The 16,569-nt window shown below is 36.7% G+C and overlaps 1 protein-coding gene across 2 annotated transcripts in view; it reads left to right on the top strand.

The window, feature by feature from the left end:
* Positions 1 to 16,569, top strand: part of atad2b (ATPase family AAA domain containing 2B) — a 91,702-nt gene that overhangs the window by 22,195 nt on the left and 52,938 nt on the right. For both annotated transcript variants that reach the window (XM_077219872.1, XM_077219871.1), the window contains exons 20-22: positions 7,004 to 7,139; positions 9,359 to 9,552; positions 12,317 to 12,476. In XM_077219872.1, the coding sequence (XP_077075987.1) occupies positions 7,004 to 7,139; positions 9,359 to 9,552; positions 12,317 to 12,476 (490 nt within the window). The remainder of the gene's footprint in view (positions 1 to 7,003; positions 7,140 to 9,358; positions 9,553 to 12,316; positions 12,477 to 16,569) is intronic.

Consider the following 16,569-nt stretch of genomic DNA (forward strand, 5'->3'; position numbering starts at 1 on the left):
TAATGCAGTCTGAAGTCACATAACAAAAAAAATTATATATATATATATATTCTCACTTAATTATGCTGACGGGGAGTCACTCTGGCAGCGCTGCGGTTTCACCTCACAATCCAGCATCAAGAGCCTCCAGCAGCTCATGCTGTGCGCCCCATGCATCCCAGGGTACGTTGCTGGGCGACTGGTGATTGGCTGGTGGCGAAGCCCTTGATCATAGCCCCTGCTGAAATGACTGATGCCCACCAGGAGGGCACGAGTGTGTTTAGAACAAAAGCATTAATGTTATTGACAGGCCCGTCTCTCGCTCACTCGATCCCTGCAAGGTGTGTTCATTTAAAGCCAGACTCGTTCCTCTGAGAAAAGACACGTTTAATTGATAGTAGACAAGGATGGGTTGCTTATTTCACCCTCTCTGTGGCACTGGGTTTTTGGCACACTTGTTTTTGTTTCCTCATTTGCTTTGGAAATTTGACTCAACTTTCAGTGTTGAAGGGCCCTTTGAAGACCCCTGTGGTGTCTTCACTTTAATATTCTACCTATATATGACAGTGTTTTGATTTAGAATCTGCAGTCTGTGCATATAATTCTATTCACGGTTATTTGTATAGTGTTTTTTACAATACATGTTGTTTCAAAGCAGCTCTACAGAAAAAAAAACATTAAATAAAAAAAAAGTGAATCAAGGAATCAAATAATGTGCAGAGAATATATAGATAAATATAGTGGGGTGGACTAAGGTTTGATTTTTAGGTTGTTATAAAACTTGGAGACGTTCAAAATGCTTTTTGCGTAGGTTATAATACTCATTTTACGGAATTAAATTTATTTTGTGGCTTAAGTAAATAACGTTACTCAGACACTGACATGTTTGGCTTGTCAAAAATTTTACATTCAGCTGTTGCAAATTCGTTGACTTTTGAAAATCAAGTTAAATTTCTTTTACCGGGAAAGGACTGGTTGTGATGCACTTTACTTTTTATTGTTGCTTATAACAAAAATCTTATTTTTAAAACCAATTTGTGTGTGTGTGTGTGTGTGTAAAATGTGCCAAGAAAATATCCGCCACACCATTACACATCCACCCGCCTGTCCTGCTGATACAAGGCGGAATAGATCCATGCTTTCATGTTGTTTTTGCCAAATTCTGACCCTACGATCAAAATGTTGCGACAGAAATCTAGATGTTATTCCAATCTTCTATTGTCCAATTTTGGTGAGTCGTGCAAATTTTTGCCTCAGTTTTAATTCTTAGCTGACCGAAATGTCACATAAATCATCTTTCTTTCCTATTCTGATGCTAAGTTTGAACTTCAGCAGATCACAATGTACATTACTGTATAATGTTGGGATGCCAAAATTAACTTGTAACATTAAAAAAGATTAATATTTTTAAAATTACTTTATTTTATTTTTAAATTAATTTAGACAAATATTATAATTTTATTATTGGCCAATTGTACTTATATGCCGTAAAAAATAAAATAATAATAGGCTCATCAATAACCTAATTATTGGCCAAATATGAAATTTAAATGATATTTTATATGATATTTAATATTGTGCATCCTTAGTTCCATCTTTAAAAGAACCTTCCTTTTTGGCTGAATGTTAACCAATAGCTCAACAGCAATTCAGCCTTCTCTTGCACATCCTGGTCAAAAAGTATGGAGCAATGTCTCAAGAGGACAGTATTCCACCACAATCTTGCTCTAGCTCAATTGTGGTATTGAACACACTCTTTTCATGATCCAGTCGATTCCTGATGGATACAATCAAGTCCCGTCCTTGTACATCCTGTTTCAATCAAAAATGCCATAGTATAGAAGTGAAATGGGTTACGAATGTTGTTTTATGTTGACGTCAACCCCACGTTTTGACAAGCACAGAAGATCTGAAGTGGCTTTGAATGGTGAAGTGGGCAAATTCTGAGAATCGACTTTTTGAATCCACAAAGCTTGTTCCCGCTTTGAAACGTATCCCAAGGCCCCTTCTGTGGGATCGTACCATCCTCGCTCTGAATCGTACCACCCTTACCTTGGTGTGAGAGTCGTTTCTTCATCCGGGCAGGGGGTCCTTTGCTAAATCCGCGATCAATACTGGAGCTTCACAGTAACACCACAAGAGCTCTACGGTCAGATTCTCTTTTAGAGTAAACCATCCCGGCCTCTCCCACTCATGAGCACTTGAATCTTGGGCCTCTGAGATTTGGAGATAGAAGGTTTGTGTGTGGAATTCAGAAAGGAGCCCTGTAAAGCATCAGGAAATGTTTGGCCTTCACTGATGTCAGCGGGTATATGAAGTACTCGGTAGTCATGCTTTAGAAAAAGATGGCAATGCATTTTCCTGTATGGAAACCCATTGGGGGAAAGCACAGGTGCTTAAAAAATGTATTGCATGTACTTAAGTGTTAAAAGTATGAGTGAATGGAGTAAATAATGGTAGAGGAACACGTTTAATGTTTTTTATGTAAACTCTTTTGATTTCTTGATTCTGATTGATATATCCATGGCTACCTGTGATTGCGTATCAAAAAGTATCAGACTAAATAGCGCCCCTCCAAATTGAACCCAACAATGCTACGTCTAAATTATTACAGGTTCAGTGTATGTGTATTGACTTGGAGATAGGCAAATAACAAGGTTTTGAACACAATTTTTTAATGGTATAACTCATTGATATTTTGTTTAGGTGAGGATAGGTGATTTTGTTCCAGAATTATTTTTTGTTATGCTGGTTGAAGGTCTCTTCATATCCTAATCTAATAGCAATCACTAAGTTAAGTGGTCTAAATGTATTTGTGTGTGTATATATATACTGTATATATGTTATGTGCTTTGAGACATGAGGTAGTTTAACGCGTCTCCCCTTGACACCTTTGTTTGCTCCCTTCTGTACTCGTTCATGTGTTTTGAAGGAGTGGCGGCTTTGGAGACAGTCTGAAGGGAGGGTGGGATCTTATGCTTTCAAAGCTGAAGCTTATTGCTAGTTACTCCAAAAATTGCCTACCCTACCTTTTAAATTTTATTTTTTATATTTTAATTTTTTTGTAGTGCAGGAAAACCAAGGAGTTTTTAAAGCATCCCTTTTGTTGACAGCTGGTTTTCAAGTGCTTCTCGTTACAAGTTTGGCAAGATGGTTAATGTGTGTGTGTTCCCAAATGCACATTAATAATTGACCCAAACTCGCAGCACATGCAGAGATGATGTGATGATGCAGAGTTCATGTGATGCAGCATTTACTGTAAACGAGCTTTTGTGATGTGATAATGGAAACAAGCCATGCTGTGATTTTGTTTTATTACGTTAGGAAAAAAAATTCCTGTAATGAAAATAAATCCTCCTTAGTGTGTCTTTTTACTCTTAAGTGTCAAAAGTATGTATGTTAGTCAAGTGTCGAAAGTAATTATGCTAAGACGTGTAGTTGATTCGGCAACTCTATTTTGATTCAGACCAAGTTGTTTCGCTAGTCAGTTTGACGAACCAAAGGATTGTGATTTGTTCTCACATAGTGGTTTATATTATATTATGTCAATTATTCTAAATTGACATGTTACATTGACAAACATTGTTGTCATATTAAAAAAACAACTAAATAGCAGTAACAATTTGGTTCTGTACACGTCAAGTAGGTCTTAAGTGGGAATATATTGAACCTACTTTGGTTCAAGATTAAAAAAGGTTCATTATCCCCTGAGCTTATCTGCATTAAGTGCAGCCCAAATATGCAAAGTAGAAGCTTGAGAACAGTTTGCACTGGCCCTCGGCTTCTGGCACGTTCAGCGAGACAGCTGTCCTCTCTGCGGCACTGCACATCAGGGGTGAGGCCTCCGACAAATTAAAAGAAACTGCAACAAAATAACCACTACAAATCCCTCAACTGGTCCATTCCCTCACATTTCTTAAAGAGAAAGATGTGGAGACAGATGCCAGTTCCGTCTGTAAACAGCATCTGCAGTGGGAGTAGGTGGCATGGGTCACGGGAAGGAGGTACGTGCCCCTGTGCTCTGCTGCGGGAAGACTTTTGGCTCATGCCAGCGTGTGTAGGAGGGGTGCCAGTAGTCAGCTCCAGCAGTGTAAGGTTACAACTCAGTGTACACTTATTGGTTCACTGTAATACCTTCAGGGTTGTCTATTTTTATCTTTTTGTGTAATTTTGTGTTTTAATGGGTTAATCTTAGACAATATGGGTAATGATCATTAATAAAACAATCTATATGTAAAGTTTTATTGTAAATTAAGATTTACAATCTCTACAATACATTCAATTTAAAATGTGGAAGGTGATATCAATATGAATAGTATATATTAAGCTTTTAATATCACTGACTTTTTTGGGTGTTAATATACTTTCTAATATTCCAGTCATTTTACTCGTTTTCATTACAAAGGAAAATAAAAACTAATTTTCCTTTTAAATTTTCTAAAAATCCTCGAAACAAGATACATTTACTTGAGAAGTGACAATGAAAGATATTAAGGCTTGTTTTTAGAGATGTATTGTCAAGAAGTAACAGTTTGTATGTTGATTTCCCCAAGTTGTGAATATTGTGTCGCTTAAAAGGAAAAGTCTACCCAAAATGTTGTTTCAAACCTGTATGACTTCTTTTCTTTTTCACAACACAAAAGAGGATGATGATTTGGAGAACGTTGGGGTCCAAATAACATTGGAGCCCATTGACTTAAATTCATTGACAAAAAACACTGAGAAATTTTTCAAAAAGTTGTCTTTTGTGTTTCACAAACCAATGAAAGTCAGACAGGTTTTGGAACAACTTGAGAGAGTAAATAATGACAGCACATCATTTCCATTTTTGGGTGAAATGATGATTTTTCCCTTCAAGTTTCAATCAGTGGGGTTCTTTTTAGGAGATCCTTCAAAATTGACAGCAAATGGTTTGAAACATCCATTATAAATGTACTTGTTTGATGAAACTTCTTTTTACCTCTTTTTTTTTTTTTCTTGTCAATGAACATCCTGAAAATGTCAGATTATGAAAGTATATTACACAGCACATGTCCTTTCATGCTGAATTTACATTAAGATACCACACTGGTTTGCAAATCCCAACTTTATACTTTCAATTCTATAAACTTTCTTATCTACTTGTTCATGTTAAGTAAAGATGAAACATGTTTCAATAGGAGAAAGACAGGAAGAGACAAGAAGTGTGTTTTTGATTTCCACATTTCCTCAGGATGTCTCTTGCGAGTTGAAAGGCCTATTTAGTCTCTCGGCTCTCTGCCTCTCAGAATCTGCATTAGTCTCCAAGGCTTCCATCAGCTCTGAGACAAATCAGAAAATCACTACCTGTCTCTTTTGTGGGTTACTTGCTCTGCTTCCCTTCATCTCACTTCAAGAGTCTGGACCAAAGAAGCCTGAAAGCAACCTGAGTGCAAACAAATCTGCCAAGAGGAGAATAATGCAGTTGATGAGGGATTGTTTGGATCTTCAACACCCGCTCATGATTGGAAATTGAACTTAAGTGCTCCACGGATCCTCATTATGGAGAACTTCACTCCTAGTGCCGCCGCCTAGTTGTAATATTTGGGAGCCCTGGGACTTTTAAAAATAACTTGGTTTGCACTGGAGTATGAGAGATCTCAGATATTTAGAAGTCTTTAGCCTTTACCTGGATTCATTTGTCCTGATTGCTGCAGCCTCTCAGAAACTTGCATGAACTTATAGTGAAGATTTGCTGATTCAGTAAAAAATTCTCCCAGACTGCAGTAATTGGACTGGCACGGCACACTTTACCATGTGAAATTAGAGTTGAATATAGCAATATGAAACTGCTCATTAAAACAATGTGACCATGTGCACCGGACACAAATCATTATTTACAGGTTTTCACTTCATGCATGAATCTTCGGCTGTCGGGAAGGATGCGTGCATCACATTCTTCTCCATCCTTTCATTGTGTTTCGTCAAATCACTCTTCATTAAAGCCTTTTGTTATCCTGCTCTTCTAATTGGCCAACTGACAGTGGCCGTGATTTTGTCAAGTAGGACTTGTTACTGGATCACCATGTTTTGTTGGTCCAGGAGCTACATTCTGTCTAATGCTGATCACTAACTACCCCAAAAATTTGGGAAAATAATTGCCTGTTTAAGAATCAAGTTGTAACCCTACAACTTCTACAAGTTAACTAATTGTTAACTAGCCTTAAATAAATGTTTTTTGGTTTTTAAGCGCTAATCTCAGTGTGTGTATTTCATAATAATTGCTTATGCCAAATTACTTATGCGAACATGTACTTGATTTTTTGACTCAAGCCACTTAATTTTAATTCGGAAGATAAACACTTTTTCAGTGGGTGTCCAACTCACTCATCACAGACGTGTTCTTAACACATTGTATTGGTTTGATTTTCTTCCTGCTTTGGATTTCACCCTATAAATACTGTATGTTTACCAACAATCCTTATTTTCGAACTTCAAGCTGAGCAGAACAATGCTTCATGCCGGGATAAATATTTTCTCGAGTCAGAGCCAGTCATGCACTGTTCTTTCGGGGGGGAAACAGAAAAAAAAAACACAATGCTACGCATCAGAACCAAGAATGCTGTGGGAAATCCAAACCAACAGGGTTCAACACAAGTTTTAAATGAGTTTGTTTGTAGTCTGGCTCACTTTTTGGGCACTTTCTAGAGTCCCAGAGATCTGATCCCTATTTGATGAGAAGGATGAGAGTGATGCCTTCCATGATTTTCACAGCAGATGTTTTGTTTGTATATATGTTGAATTCATGAGCCACTGGTTTGAAGCTTAACTCATGGCTGGAAGTGATATATAATATATATATAATATATATATAATATATATATATATATATATATATATATATATATATATATATATATATATAAAATATCATTGGGAATTTTGTTTTGGAAGCTGAAAATCTCAATATTTGGAAAAAGGTATTGGGTATTTTTTGTTAATTTCTAAGTGTTGTTTAAATGTATTTTTTAAAATGCCTCTTTCTTTTTTTCTCTTTTCTTTACAGCTAAAATGCATCTTCAGCCGTTCATATGGGGAGGTGGTTTGTTTAACCATGCCGGGAGAAGAAGCACGTAGGAATTTTTTTTTAGACCTCATTCTGGTGCAGGCGGCCAAGGCACCACCCCGCAGTAGAAAAACAGGTAAGTGTTTACCATGGTTAATCCAGAAGTATAGATTTATCTACACTTAGGTTGATGTGTTAACTCCCCCTTTTTTAACCTTTTTAAGACTGCTTTACCAACTTGCAGCAATTATATCTGTCAAGCACCATGAACAATTAAGACTTGACTTAAATTATAAAAAGCAAACAAACTAATGAAAAAAAATACAAAAGCACAAAACAAAATTACTTTCATTTAGATTTAAAATAAAAAATATAAAAGTAAAAGCTAATTCAAAATATTAACTCTTTCCTCACCAGCATTTTTTTTTTTTTAAAGTCGCCAGCCAGTACCAGCATTTTTGATCATTTTCACAAAATGCTCATGGCCCCCAGAATATCTGAATATCAAAAGAAAGAATAGAATAGACTCTCTTGGACACTACCACTTGAATGTGTGTACGTTTTACAAAAAAAGCAACATTTTGAACAAAAACCTGAGAAAATCGTCAGAACAAAAACCTACAGATCGGATTCAGAACAATGATCAAAACATAAAAAGTAGATTGAGTCCATCTGGACAGAAATAGACTTTTCAAAAAAATCTTCTTTTATGCTCCACAGAAGAAAGTCATACAGGTTTGGAACGACATGACTGCGAGTAAATTCATTTTTGGGTGATAACTACTAGTGCTGTCACTTTTCTCATTGCAATTACTTCCACCACCGCTGCTGCTCCTCCAGAATTGCTTCTGCTTTTGCTGCATAAACTGGGCATCCTGGGTTTTCCTCATGTTATCTTCTGAATATCTTCTCCTTGTGTTCGATTGCCATGCTCATCGGCTCCCTCACAGTTGGGAGCCATTATAGCAGGGAATGGCTTTCAAATGGAAATGCAAGCATCATGACCCATTGATGCAGAGCAGGGGTCCTCCCATGGGTCGACCACGGGCATCTCTGAATAAAAGAAAAACTCTACTTCCTTTGGCAGCATAGCATCTGTAGTGGGAGAAATGGGCTCTATTAAACGCCGGGCCATAACCATTAGCTATAATTACGCTCACAGTTAGCATGACTGCTTGCTAGCTGCTGCCACAAAGAAATTGCTGATTCTGGTGGCTCAATAATCGCCAGGCACTTTGTCCAGATCTTTGGATTAGGTCCTCAGGCCTGTTTGGCGAGAAGATTTAAAAAAAAAAAGAAAAAAAATCTGTCAGCAATATTTTACAAGACAGTGCCACATTAGCACTCTTTGCTTGGTGTGTTTGGTCATTTCTAGCAGTCTGTTTTTGGTTCGTTGTACAGATGCAGCCCTGTATTACTGCAGCTGTCAGGTTGTTTGTTGGAGCTCTTCAGAAATCAATAATACACTTTGCGGCCCACGCTGTGGTGGGAAGCGTTTCTCGACTTCATCCATATAATGCTGGGTGTTTATAATTCCTCTTGCTGATCTGGCACAGTTTCAGTGTCATCTGAGTCGTTTAAGGCCTTTTGCTCAGCATTTCATCTGGTGTTAAAACCCGATTCCATTTCTGAACAAAATACTTGGAAAAACACGATTTTCATAATGCCATTGCTAAGAGAACGGGTATTCTGATAATGTTTCTTGCACCACTCTTTAGGATGGAGTGGTATATTGCATCCACAATATAATAAAATATAATGGATTACTGTTCAAAAGTTTGTGGTCTGTGAAATTCTTCCTTTTTATTCAGCAATAATGCATGGAATTGATCAAAAATGACAGAAAAGAAAGGACAAAATATCCACAAATATATAAAGAATTTGTTTATATTTCTAATAAAAATAAATGTTTCTTGAGCAGCAAAATCAGCATATAGGAATGATTTCCCAAGGTTCATGTGACACTGAAGACTGGACTAATGGCTGAAAATTCAGCTTTATCATCCCCCGATGAAATTACATTTTAGAATATATTAAAACAGAAAACATACTTTAAATTATAATAACATTTCACAATATTACTGTTTTTACTTGATCTTTACTCATCTGTATATTTTACTGTTGTTGAAATGGTTCCTCTTATTAGGGGTAAAATATAAAAAAAAATCTTAGATATTTATATATGTTATGAATATTGTTAAAAGGCAATATAAAGATGTTTTTGGTCTTGAATCAGACATAATTATTCTTTACTTACTCCCTTAGAAGTACAAAACAAAAGGTAATCATTTATTTGAATCAGACCTGTCAGATTCCTCATGATTTCTGAGGGATTGTCTGTGTTTGTGTTTCCAGTGTGCTCTCTGGAGGCGCTGACCCTCGCTGAAGACCCCGGCCCTCGACAGCTCTCACCAGAGGAGCAGCGGCGACTGGAGGAGCAGGAGGAGAACACCTTGCGCGAGCTCCGCCTCTTTCTCAGGGACGTCACAAAGCGGCTTGCCACTGACAAGCGCTTCCAGATCTTCAGCAAGCCCGTGGACATCGAGGAGGTGGGCTGTTATTGCACGTCAGCAACTTTATGAATAATGCCTGTAGGCTCTGTAACTTGTTCGTTCAATATTACCATCTAATTAGCAGCACCTACGGTTTATTAGCAACCCCCAGACCAAACAAATCAAATGATTGTCATTGTACGACAGCTGGAGGCAGGATCGCTACCGGAATCAGTAAATTTGAGGAGGCAATTAAAAAGTTCATCAATATAAGAAGCAAACGAGGAGGACGGTGTGAATACAGAGTGAGACACAATGTTGAAGTTTGTAATAGTGTGAAGCTCACAAAGACTGTCGAGAAAATATCTGGGTCATATGTAGCTTCAGTTCAAATTATGTTTTTTAAAATTATTGAAATAACACTACAGTGCAAAAGATCTTATCCTTAAGGAGTGTTTCTCTTAAAGTTCAATTACTGTGATGTGAATAAAAGGATGTGAATAATGCTTCATATTTTTCAAAATTCTTTGATTAATAGAAAGTACAAAAGAGCAGGATATGTGTTAAATATGAAACTTTTGTGACTAAATATCTTTACTGTCACTTTTGATCAATTTATTTTGTCCTTGCTGAATAGGTATATATATAATAGAAAAAGTAATGAAAATTTAACTGACTCCAAACAATTGAGAATATATATATATATAAATGTGTATATATATACAGGTCCTTCTCAAAAAATTAGCATATTGTGATAAAGTGCATTATTTTCCATAATGTAATGATAAAAATTAAACTTTCGTATATTTTAGATTCATTGCACACCAACTGAAATATTTCAGGTCTTTTATTGTTTTAATACTGATGATTTTGGCATACAGCTCATGAAAACCCAAAATTCATGTCTCAAAAAATTAGCATATCATGAAAAGGGTCTCTAAACGAGCTATTAACCTAATCATCTGAATCAACTAATTAACTCTAAACACCTGCAAAAGATTCCTGAGGCTTTTAAAAACTCCCAGCCTGTTTCATTACTCAAAACCGCAATCATGGGTAAGACTTCGACCTGATTGCTGTCCAGAAGGCCATCATTGACACCCTCAAGCAAGAGGGTAAGACGCAGAAAGAAATTTCTGAACAAATAGGCTGTTCCCAGAGTGCTGTATCAAGGCACCTCAGTGGGAAGTCTGTGGGAAGGAAAAAGTGTGGCAAAAAACGCTGCACAACGAGAAGAGGTGACCGGACCCTGAGGAAGATTGTTGAGAAGGGCCGATTCCAGACCTTGGGGGACCTGCGGAAGCAGTGGACTGAGTCTGGAGTATAAACATCCAGAGCCACCGCGCACAGGCGTGTGCAGGAAATGGGCTACAGGTGCCGCATTCCCCAGGTCAAGCCACTTTTGAACCAGAAACAGCGGCAGAAGCGCCTGACCTGGGCTACAGAGAAGCAGCACTGGACTGTTGCTCAGTTTTGCATGTCATTCGGAAATCAAGGTGCCAGAGTCTGGAGGAAGACTGGGGAGAATTAAATGCCAAAATGCCTGAAGTCCAGTGTCAAGTACCCACAGTCAGTGATGGTCTGGGGTGCCATGTCAGCTGCTGGTGTTGGTCCACTGTGTTTTATCAAGGGCAGGTTCAATGCAGCTAGCTATCAGGAGATTTTGGAGCACTTCATGCTTCCATCTGCTGAAAAGCTTTATGGAGATGAAGATTTCATTTTTCAGCACGACCTGGCACCTGCTCACAGTGCCAAAACCACTGGTAAATGGTTTACTGACCATGGTATTACTGTGCTCAATTGGCCTGCCAACTCTCCTGACCTGAACCCCATAGAGAATCTGTGGGATATTGTGAAGAGAAAGTTGAGAGACGCAAGACCCAACACTCTGGATGAGCTTAAGGCCGCTATCGAAGCATCCTGGGCCTCCATAACACCTCAGCAGTGCCACAGGCTGATTGCCTCCATGCCACGCCACATTGAAGCAGTCATTTCTGCAAAAGGATTCCAGACCAAGTATTGACTATTGAGTGCATAACTGAACATAATTATTTGAAGTTTGACTTTTTTTTTTGTATTAAAAACACTTCTTTTATTGGTCGGATGAAATATGCTAATTTTTTGAGACAGGAATTTTGGGTTTTCATGAGCTGTATGCCAAAATCATCAGTATTAAAACAATAAAAGACCTGAAATATTTCAGTTGGTGTGCAATGAATCTAAAATATATGAAAGTTTAATTTTTATCATTACATTATGGAAAATAATGAACTTTATCACAATATGCTAATTTTTTTAGAAGGACCTGTATATAAATGTGTGTGTGTGTGTGTGTGTGTGTGTGTGTGTGTGTGTATATATAAATATATATATATATAATGTGTGTGTATATATATATATATATATATATATAATGTGTGTGTGTATATATATATATATATATATATATATATATATATATATATGTGTATATGAATATGTGTATATATATATATATATATATATATATATATATATGTGTATGTGTGTGTGTATATATAAATATATATATATATAATGTGTGTGTGTGTATATATATATGGCATGATATATATATATATATGTGTATATGTGTGTATATATATATATATGTATATGAATATGTGTATATATATGTATATGAATGTGTATACATATATATATATATGTGTGTGTGTGTGTGTGTGTGTGTGTGTGTGTGTATATATATTATATTATATTATATATATATATAAAAAATAGTTTTTACCAAAAAACATTTATATAATTTTTGATAGTGTTTTTATAAGTGTCTCTGTTTTAGGTGTCAGACTACCTCGAGGTTATCACACAACCTATGGACCTGTCCGCCATCATGATGAAGATCGACACTCACAAGTACACGGTCGCCAATGATTTCCTAGTGGATGTTGACCTCATTTGCAGCAACGCGTTAGAGTACAATCCAGACAAAGACCCAGGAGGTAAATATATAATATAGAGCAACTGGATAAATATTAGAACATCAAGTTTTATAGGGTGTTCACACTGCCAGCAATATGCAGCAACAGAAAGTCATTCATTTTTAAGGAGAGTTGGTGCAGAGTTTAGCAGAATATGCTGGTTATGTCATGTTATCTTACCTTGTATCTTAAAGTAACTTCAGTAATACAGATAATGGCAAATATAAAAATATGATGCATGCATAAAATGTATCATGAATTATACAGTATATGCATAGAGGAAAATAAATTTTTGACATTCAAGTAGTGTTTTTACTAGTTGACTATTTGGTGCAGAACAAGTCGATTACTTGTGCACACCCCTAGTACTTAATATGGGTTGTGTTCAATATACTTCTGTATTCTGCAAAACAGGTTGCTTCTATTCTGTTTCAGGTCTTTTGCATGTGCTTTGTTATATATAGAGCTGTTTTAACAGGGTTCCATACTGCGACCATTTTTTGAGAATGTGCGAGTTAAAATGTTATGTGGTCGCATTTGTGCGAGTGGACGCTTGAGCAACAGAACGCCGTTGTATCAGCTGCTGCAGTCCGTAACTTATGTTCAAAATGAACGAGTAGGCTACATCATGAATCCATTTTCCAAACCGTGTTTTTGACTTATTCTGAATCACTACGGTACGCCTATAATAAGTGTTTATATTCGGACTATTTTATCCCGGGGTCGTCTCGGCTGCGGAGTAGCCCAGTGCCTGCGTGACTCGCCATAGACATTAACGGAGAGAAGTTCCGTCTACAATATTCTTGCGCAAGACACGTGCAGTTTATTTATTGACGAACGTAGACGTCACGCGCATTGCACACTGATGGTGAAACGCGCCAATTACGAATTCACGAATTAAGGCATGTCTCACGAAACACAGAGCCCCTTCCTCCTATGTCTTTTCAGCGGTTATATTTTCCTCTGTCGAGCGATTACTCTCATGATCGCTCGAAAGAGGAAAAGGAAATTATTATAAAATGCAGAAGGTAAGGAGTGTGAGATTTCTGCTTTTTGTTACAACTATAAACTTTGATAACGAAAAATCTGTATCAGTTTATTATAATACTCTAATCTTTTAAAATGTAATGCATACATTTGAATGTTTAATGATTTTTAAAAGATAGAAAGATGATAATAGACAGATAGATAGATAGATAGAGAGAGATACATAGATAGATAGATAGAATATGATTCAAATGTAAATAGATAGATTGTATATAATTCAAATGTAAAATGCTTAAAATTACAGATTAAAATTACTGTCCGAAATCCATGAAAATCTTGAAATTTGGCAATGATAATTAATATATTACAGGTATTTCTGCTGCAACCCAGAAAGCCTTTGCTAGCCTTGGTCCATTAAAACCACTATTCATCAGCATGCATTGATAAATCCCATGGCATGTAGCAAAAAAAAAAAAAAAGGTGCGATCAAATCATATGCTGGTGCGACCAACTGAGAAAGTTGGTAGCACCAGTGCAACCAGTGGAAAAGTTAGTCTGGAGCCCTGTTTAATCAAGAAACCTTTAAAGAATCTACCAAAAATGAGCATAAATGTTGTCTATTGCATATACTGATTGATATCTAAAAGTTTTTATAATGTTTCATCTCAGTAACATTCGGATATTAAAATTGAATAACACCAAAAATAACTAGCTAGGTTTTCTGATTACCTTAAAATTCCATAGATTCCGTAAGTTTATACTGCAGTTATAACTTTTTCCAACAAGCGGATGCGATGAGACCTGTTTCCCTGTTTATTCTGGCATAAAGCCCATTTAGAGCTTTGAAAACAGTGAAACCAATCAGCAGCAGCGATTGCCGTACTTGAAGTGTAAAGGACATTAAATCAATGATTAATCAGTCAGACTTGGTTCCTCACTAAAAGATATGAGAATTTAAGGACAGGAAATGCAGCTAGATATTAACCCATTGACCCCCTTCATTCAAAAGACACAGGAAATCATTGTCACTGATCTCTTCGCAGAGTAAAAATGGCACAATAATGAGTCTCCATAAAACCCATTCATCGCTTTAATGGACTTCTTGCTATTCTCTGGCCATGCAGTCGGTCAGTTGGGACACTTTGTAGTTCAGAAAATCATGTCAGATATTTATTGATGTTAATGGATGTGTGATATTTACATAGTACAGTGAATATAAACTAAACCAGAATGAATTGAGCCATGGAAACACAGTACCTGAAATACTGATTAAGACCATATAGCATTCCAAACATCATTCGCAAACCCATTTGATGTGGCAAGGAGCCCTTCTGATGTGAAAGGCATGCTTTATTTAAGAAAAGAGCAACGTGTTCATATTAAAAACCTGTCCAAACTGTCAAGTGATTACCACATCATTGTTTTTAAGCGAAGTGAGGTAAGATGGCCGTATATTATGCTTTGATTTCTGTTCTGTTGTTGGAAGTCTGCTAGCTGGCTACTTCTGCGCAACACTTAAGATTTCTTTGTCAGGACTTAACTCCCAAACGTCTGGATTAATTGGTCAGTCACTGAAGGTTGTTGGCTAAATGCAGCCGGTGCCTATGAATAAATCATAGTAGCCCATTTGCTGGAAGAACGTGGGTCATTTGTTTAAATGCAGCGTCGTCCACAGAGGAGCCACTGAAGGAACGAGACAAAACGCAATTAGCTACATTAATAAGGAAACTGAAAGAGGCTTCTGGTCCATTTAGAGCAGGGGAATATGGGATTTAGGAGCTGTCAAAATTCCATTTGTTAAGCATTACTCTCAAAAGTGAAGCATGAAGATTTCACTTAAAATTGTTCTTTCGCTATATAGGTTTTATTTTTGTTCATTCAGTGTTGTTTTTTTGTTGTTGTGCATCAATTCTGTTCTTCGAATTACAGTGCAGATCCAAATAGAGTACGGTACCCTCCCTTTATTAAAGCGAGTCTTGCAGTGGTTGTTTGAAAGTCATATTCCTAGAAAATGTGCGCTTTGAAATCATACCCCAGCTGAAGTTTCAAAATCACATCTTGGTATGCAAGTTTTAAGGTTCTTCTAATTCAAATGATTTAATTCCGAGCTGCCCAATCCTGCCCCTGGACATCAGCCTCGCTGCTGAGTTTCCTTCCAGCCCTGTTCTAAACCAACTGCTTAAACTTAAACACTGCATCCCAGTTCACATAGATCATACTGAAATGATGTGCTTAGCTGGGGATGTCGAAGTATGTATTTTTGAGAATGTAGTAAAACATTTGTGAATGCAAGTGTATGTATATTAAATGTCTTTTGTGTATTTATGTATACACACATATATGTAGACATATGCAGTATGTGTGTGTGTGTGTATATATATATATATATATATATATATATATATATATATATATATATATATATATATATATATATATATATATATATATAATTTTCCCCCTTGAAAACATGTTTTGGAATATCCAGTTTTACAGCATTGCCACTACAACAGTTAGCTGTGTGTTTTTAAAATGGTGTGTCAAGTTAAAAATAGTTTCACACCTTTAATTAATCAATTTTACATGTAAGATTAATACAGTGTACCCTAGTACTGTTTAAAATGTTATTCATGAATCTGTTGTACCGGTATTTAACATTTTCTTGTTTTTATTTATTTTTTATTGTTGATAAAATGCAGTACTCAGTAAGTAGTACATTTGTATTCTATTCCAAGCATAGCCTAAATTCTGTGGGAAGGCAGATCTCCAGGAGCTGGATGGAGCATTGCTGATTTAATTTCTCTCAGCTCCATTTGTTTGTTTGTCAATTTTGGCACTAGCAGTCTGAATTTTTTGGAACAGTGCTTTGTAAGTCAAAATAAGTGTGTTTACAATCTCTTCCTCTCAGCCTGCCTTTATATCCTTGACTGGAGTAAAGAGTTTCCTCTCACTCGCTCTAGATGGCTTAATTAGGCCCATCTTCCAATTAAGAGGCAAACTTTGCCAGATCCTGACCTCCAGCCTGTCCTGGAGTAATGAGGACTACCCAGTAGCGTGCTCTTTTCTCACACACACACTTTTCCTCCCTACATGTTTAAAAGCTGCTTGATTTAACGATAGAGAGAGA

This window comes from Siphateles boraxobius, unplaced genomic scaffold (genome assembly GCF_051911475.1).
Source record: "Siphateles boraxobius isolate OS27281-9 unplaced genomic scaffold, OSU_SipBor_1 8, whole genome shotgun sequence".
Classification (NCBI taxonomy): domain Eukaryota; kingdom Metazoa; phylum Chordata; class Actinopteri; order Cypriniformes; family Leuciscidae; genus Siphateles; species Siphateles boraxobius.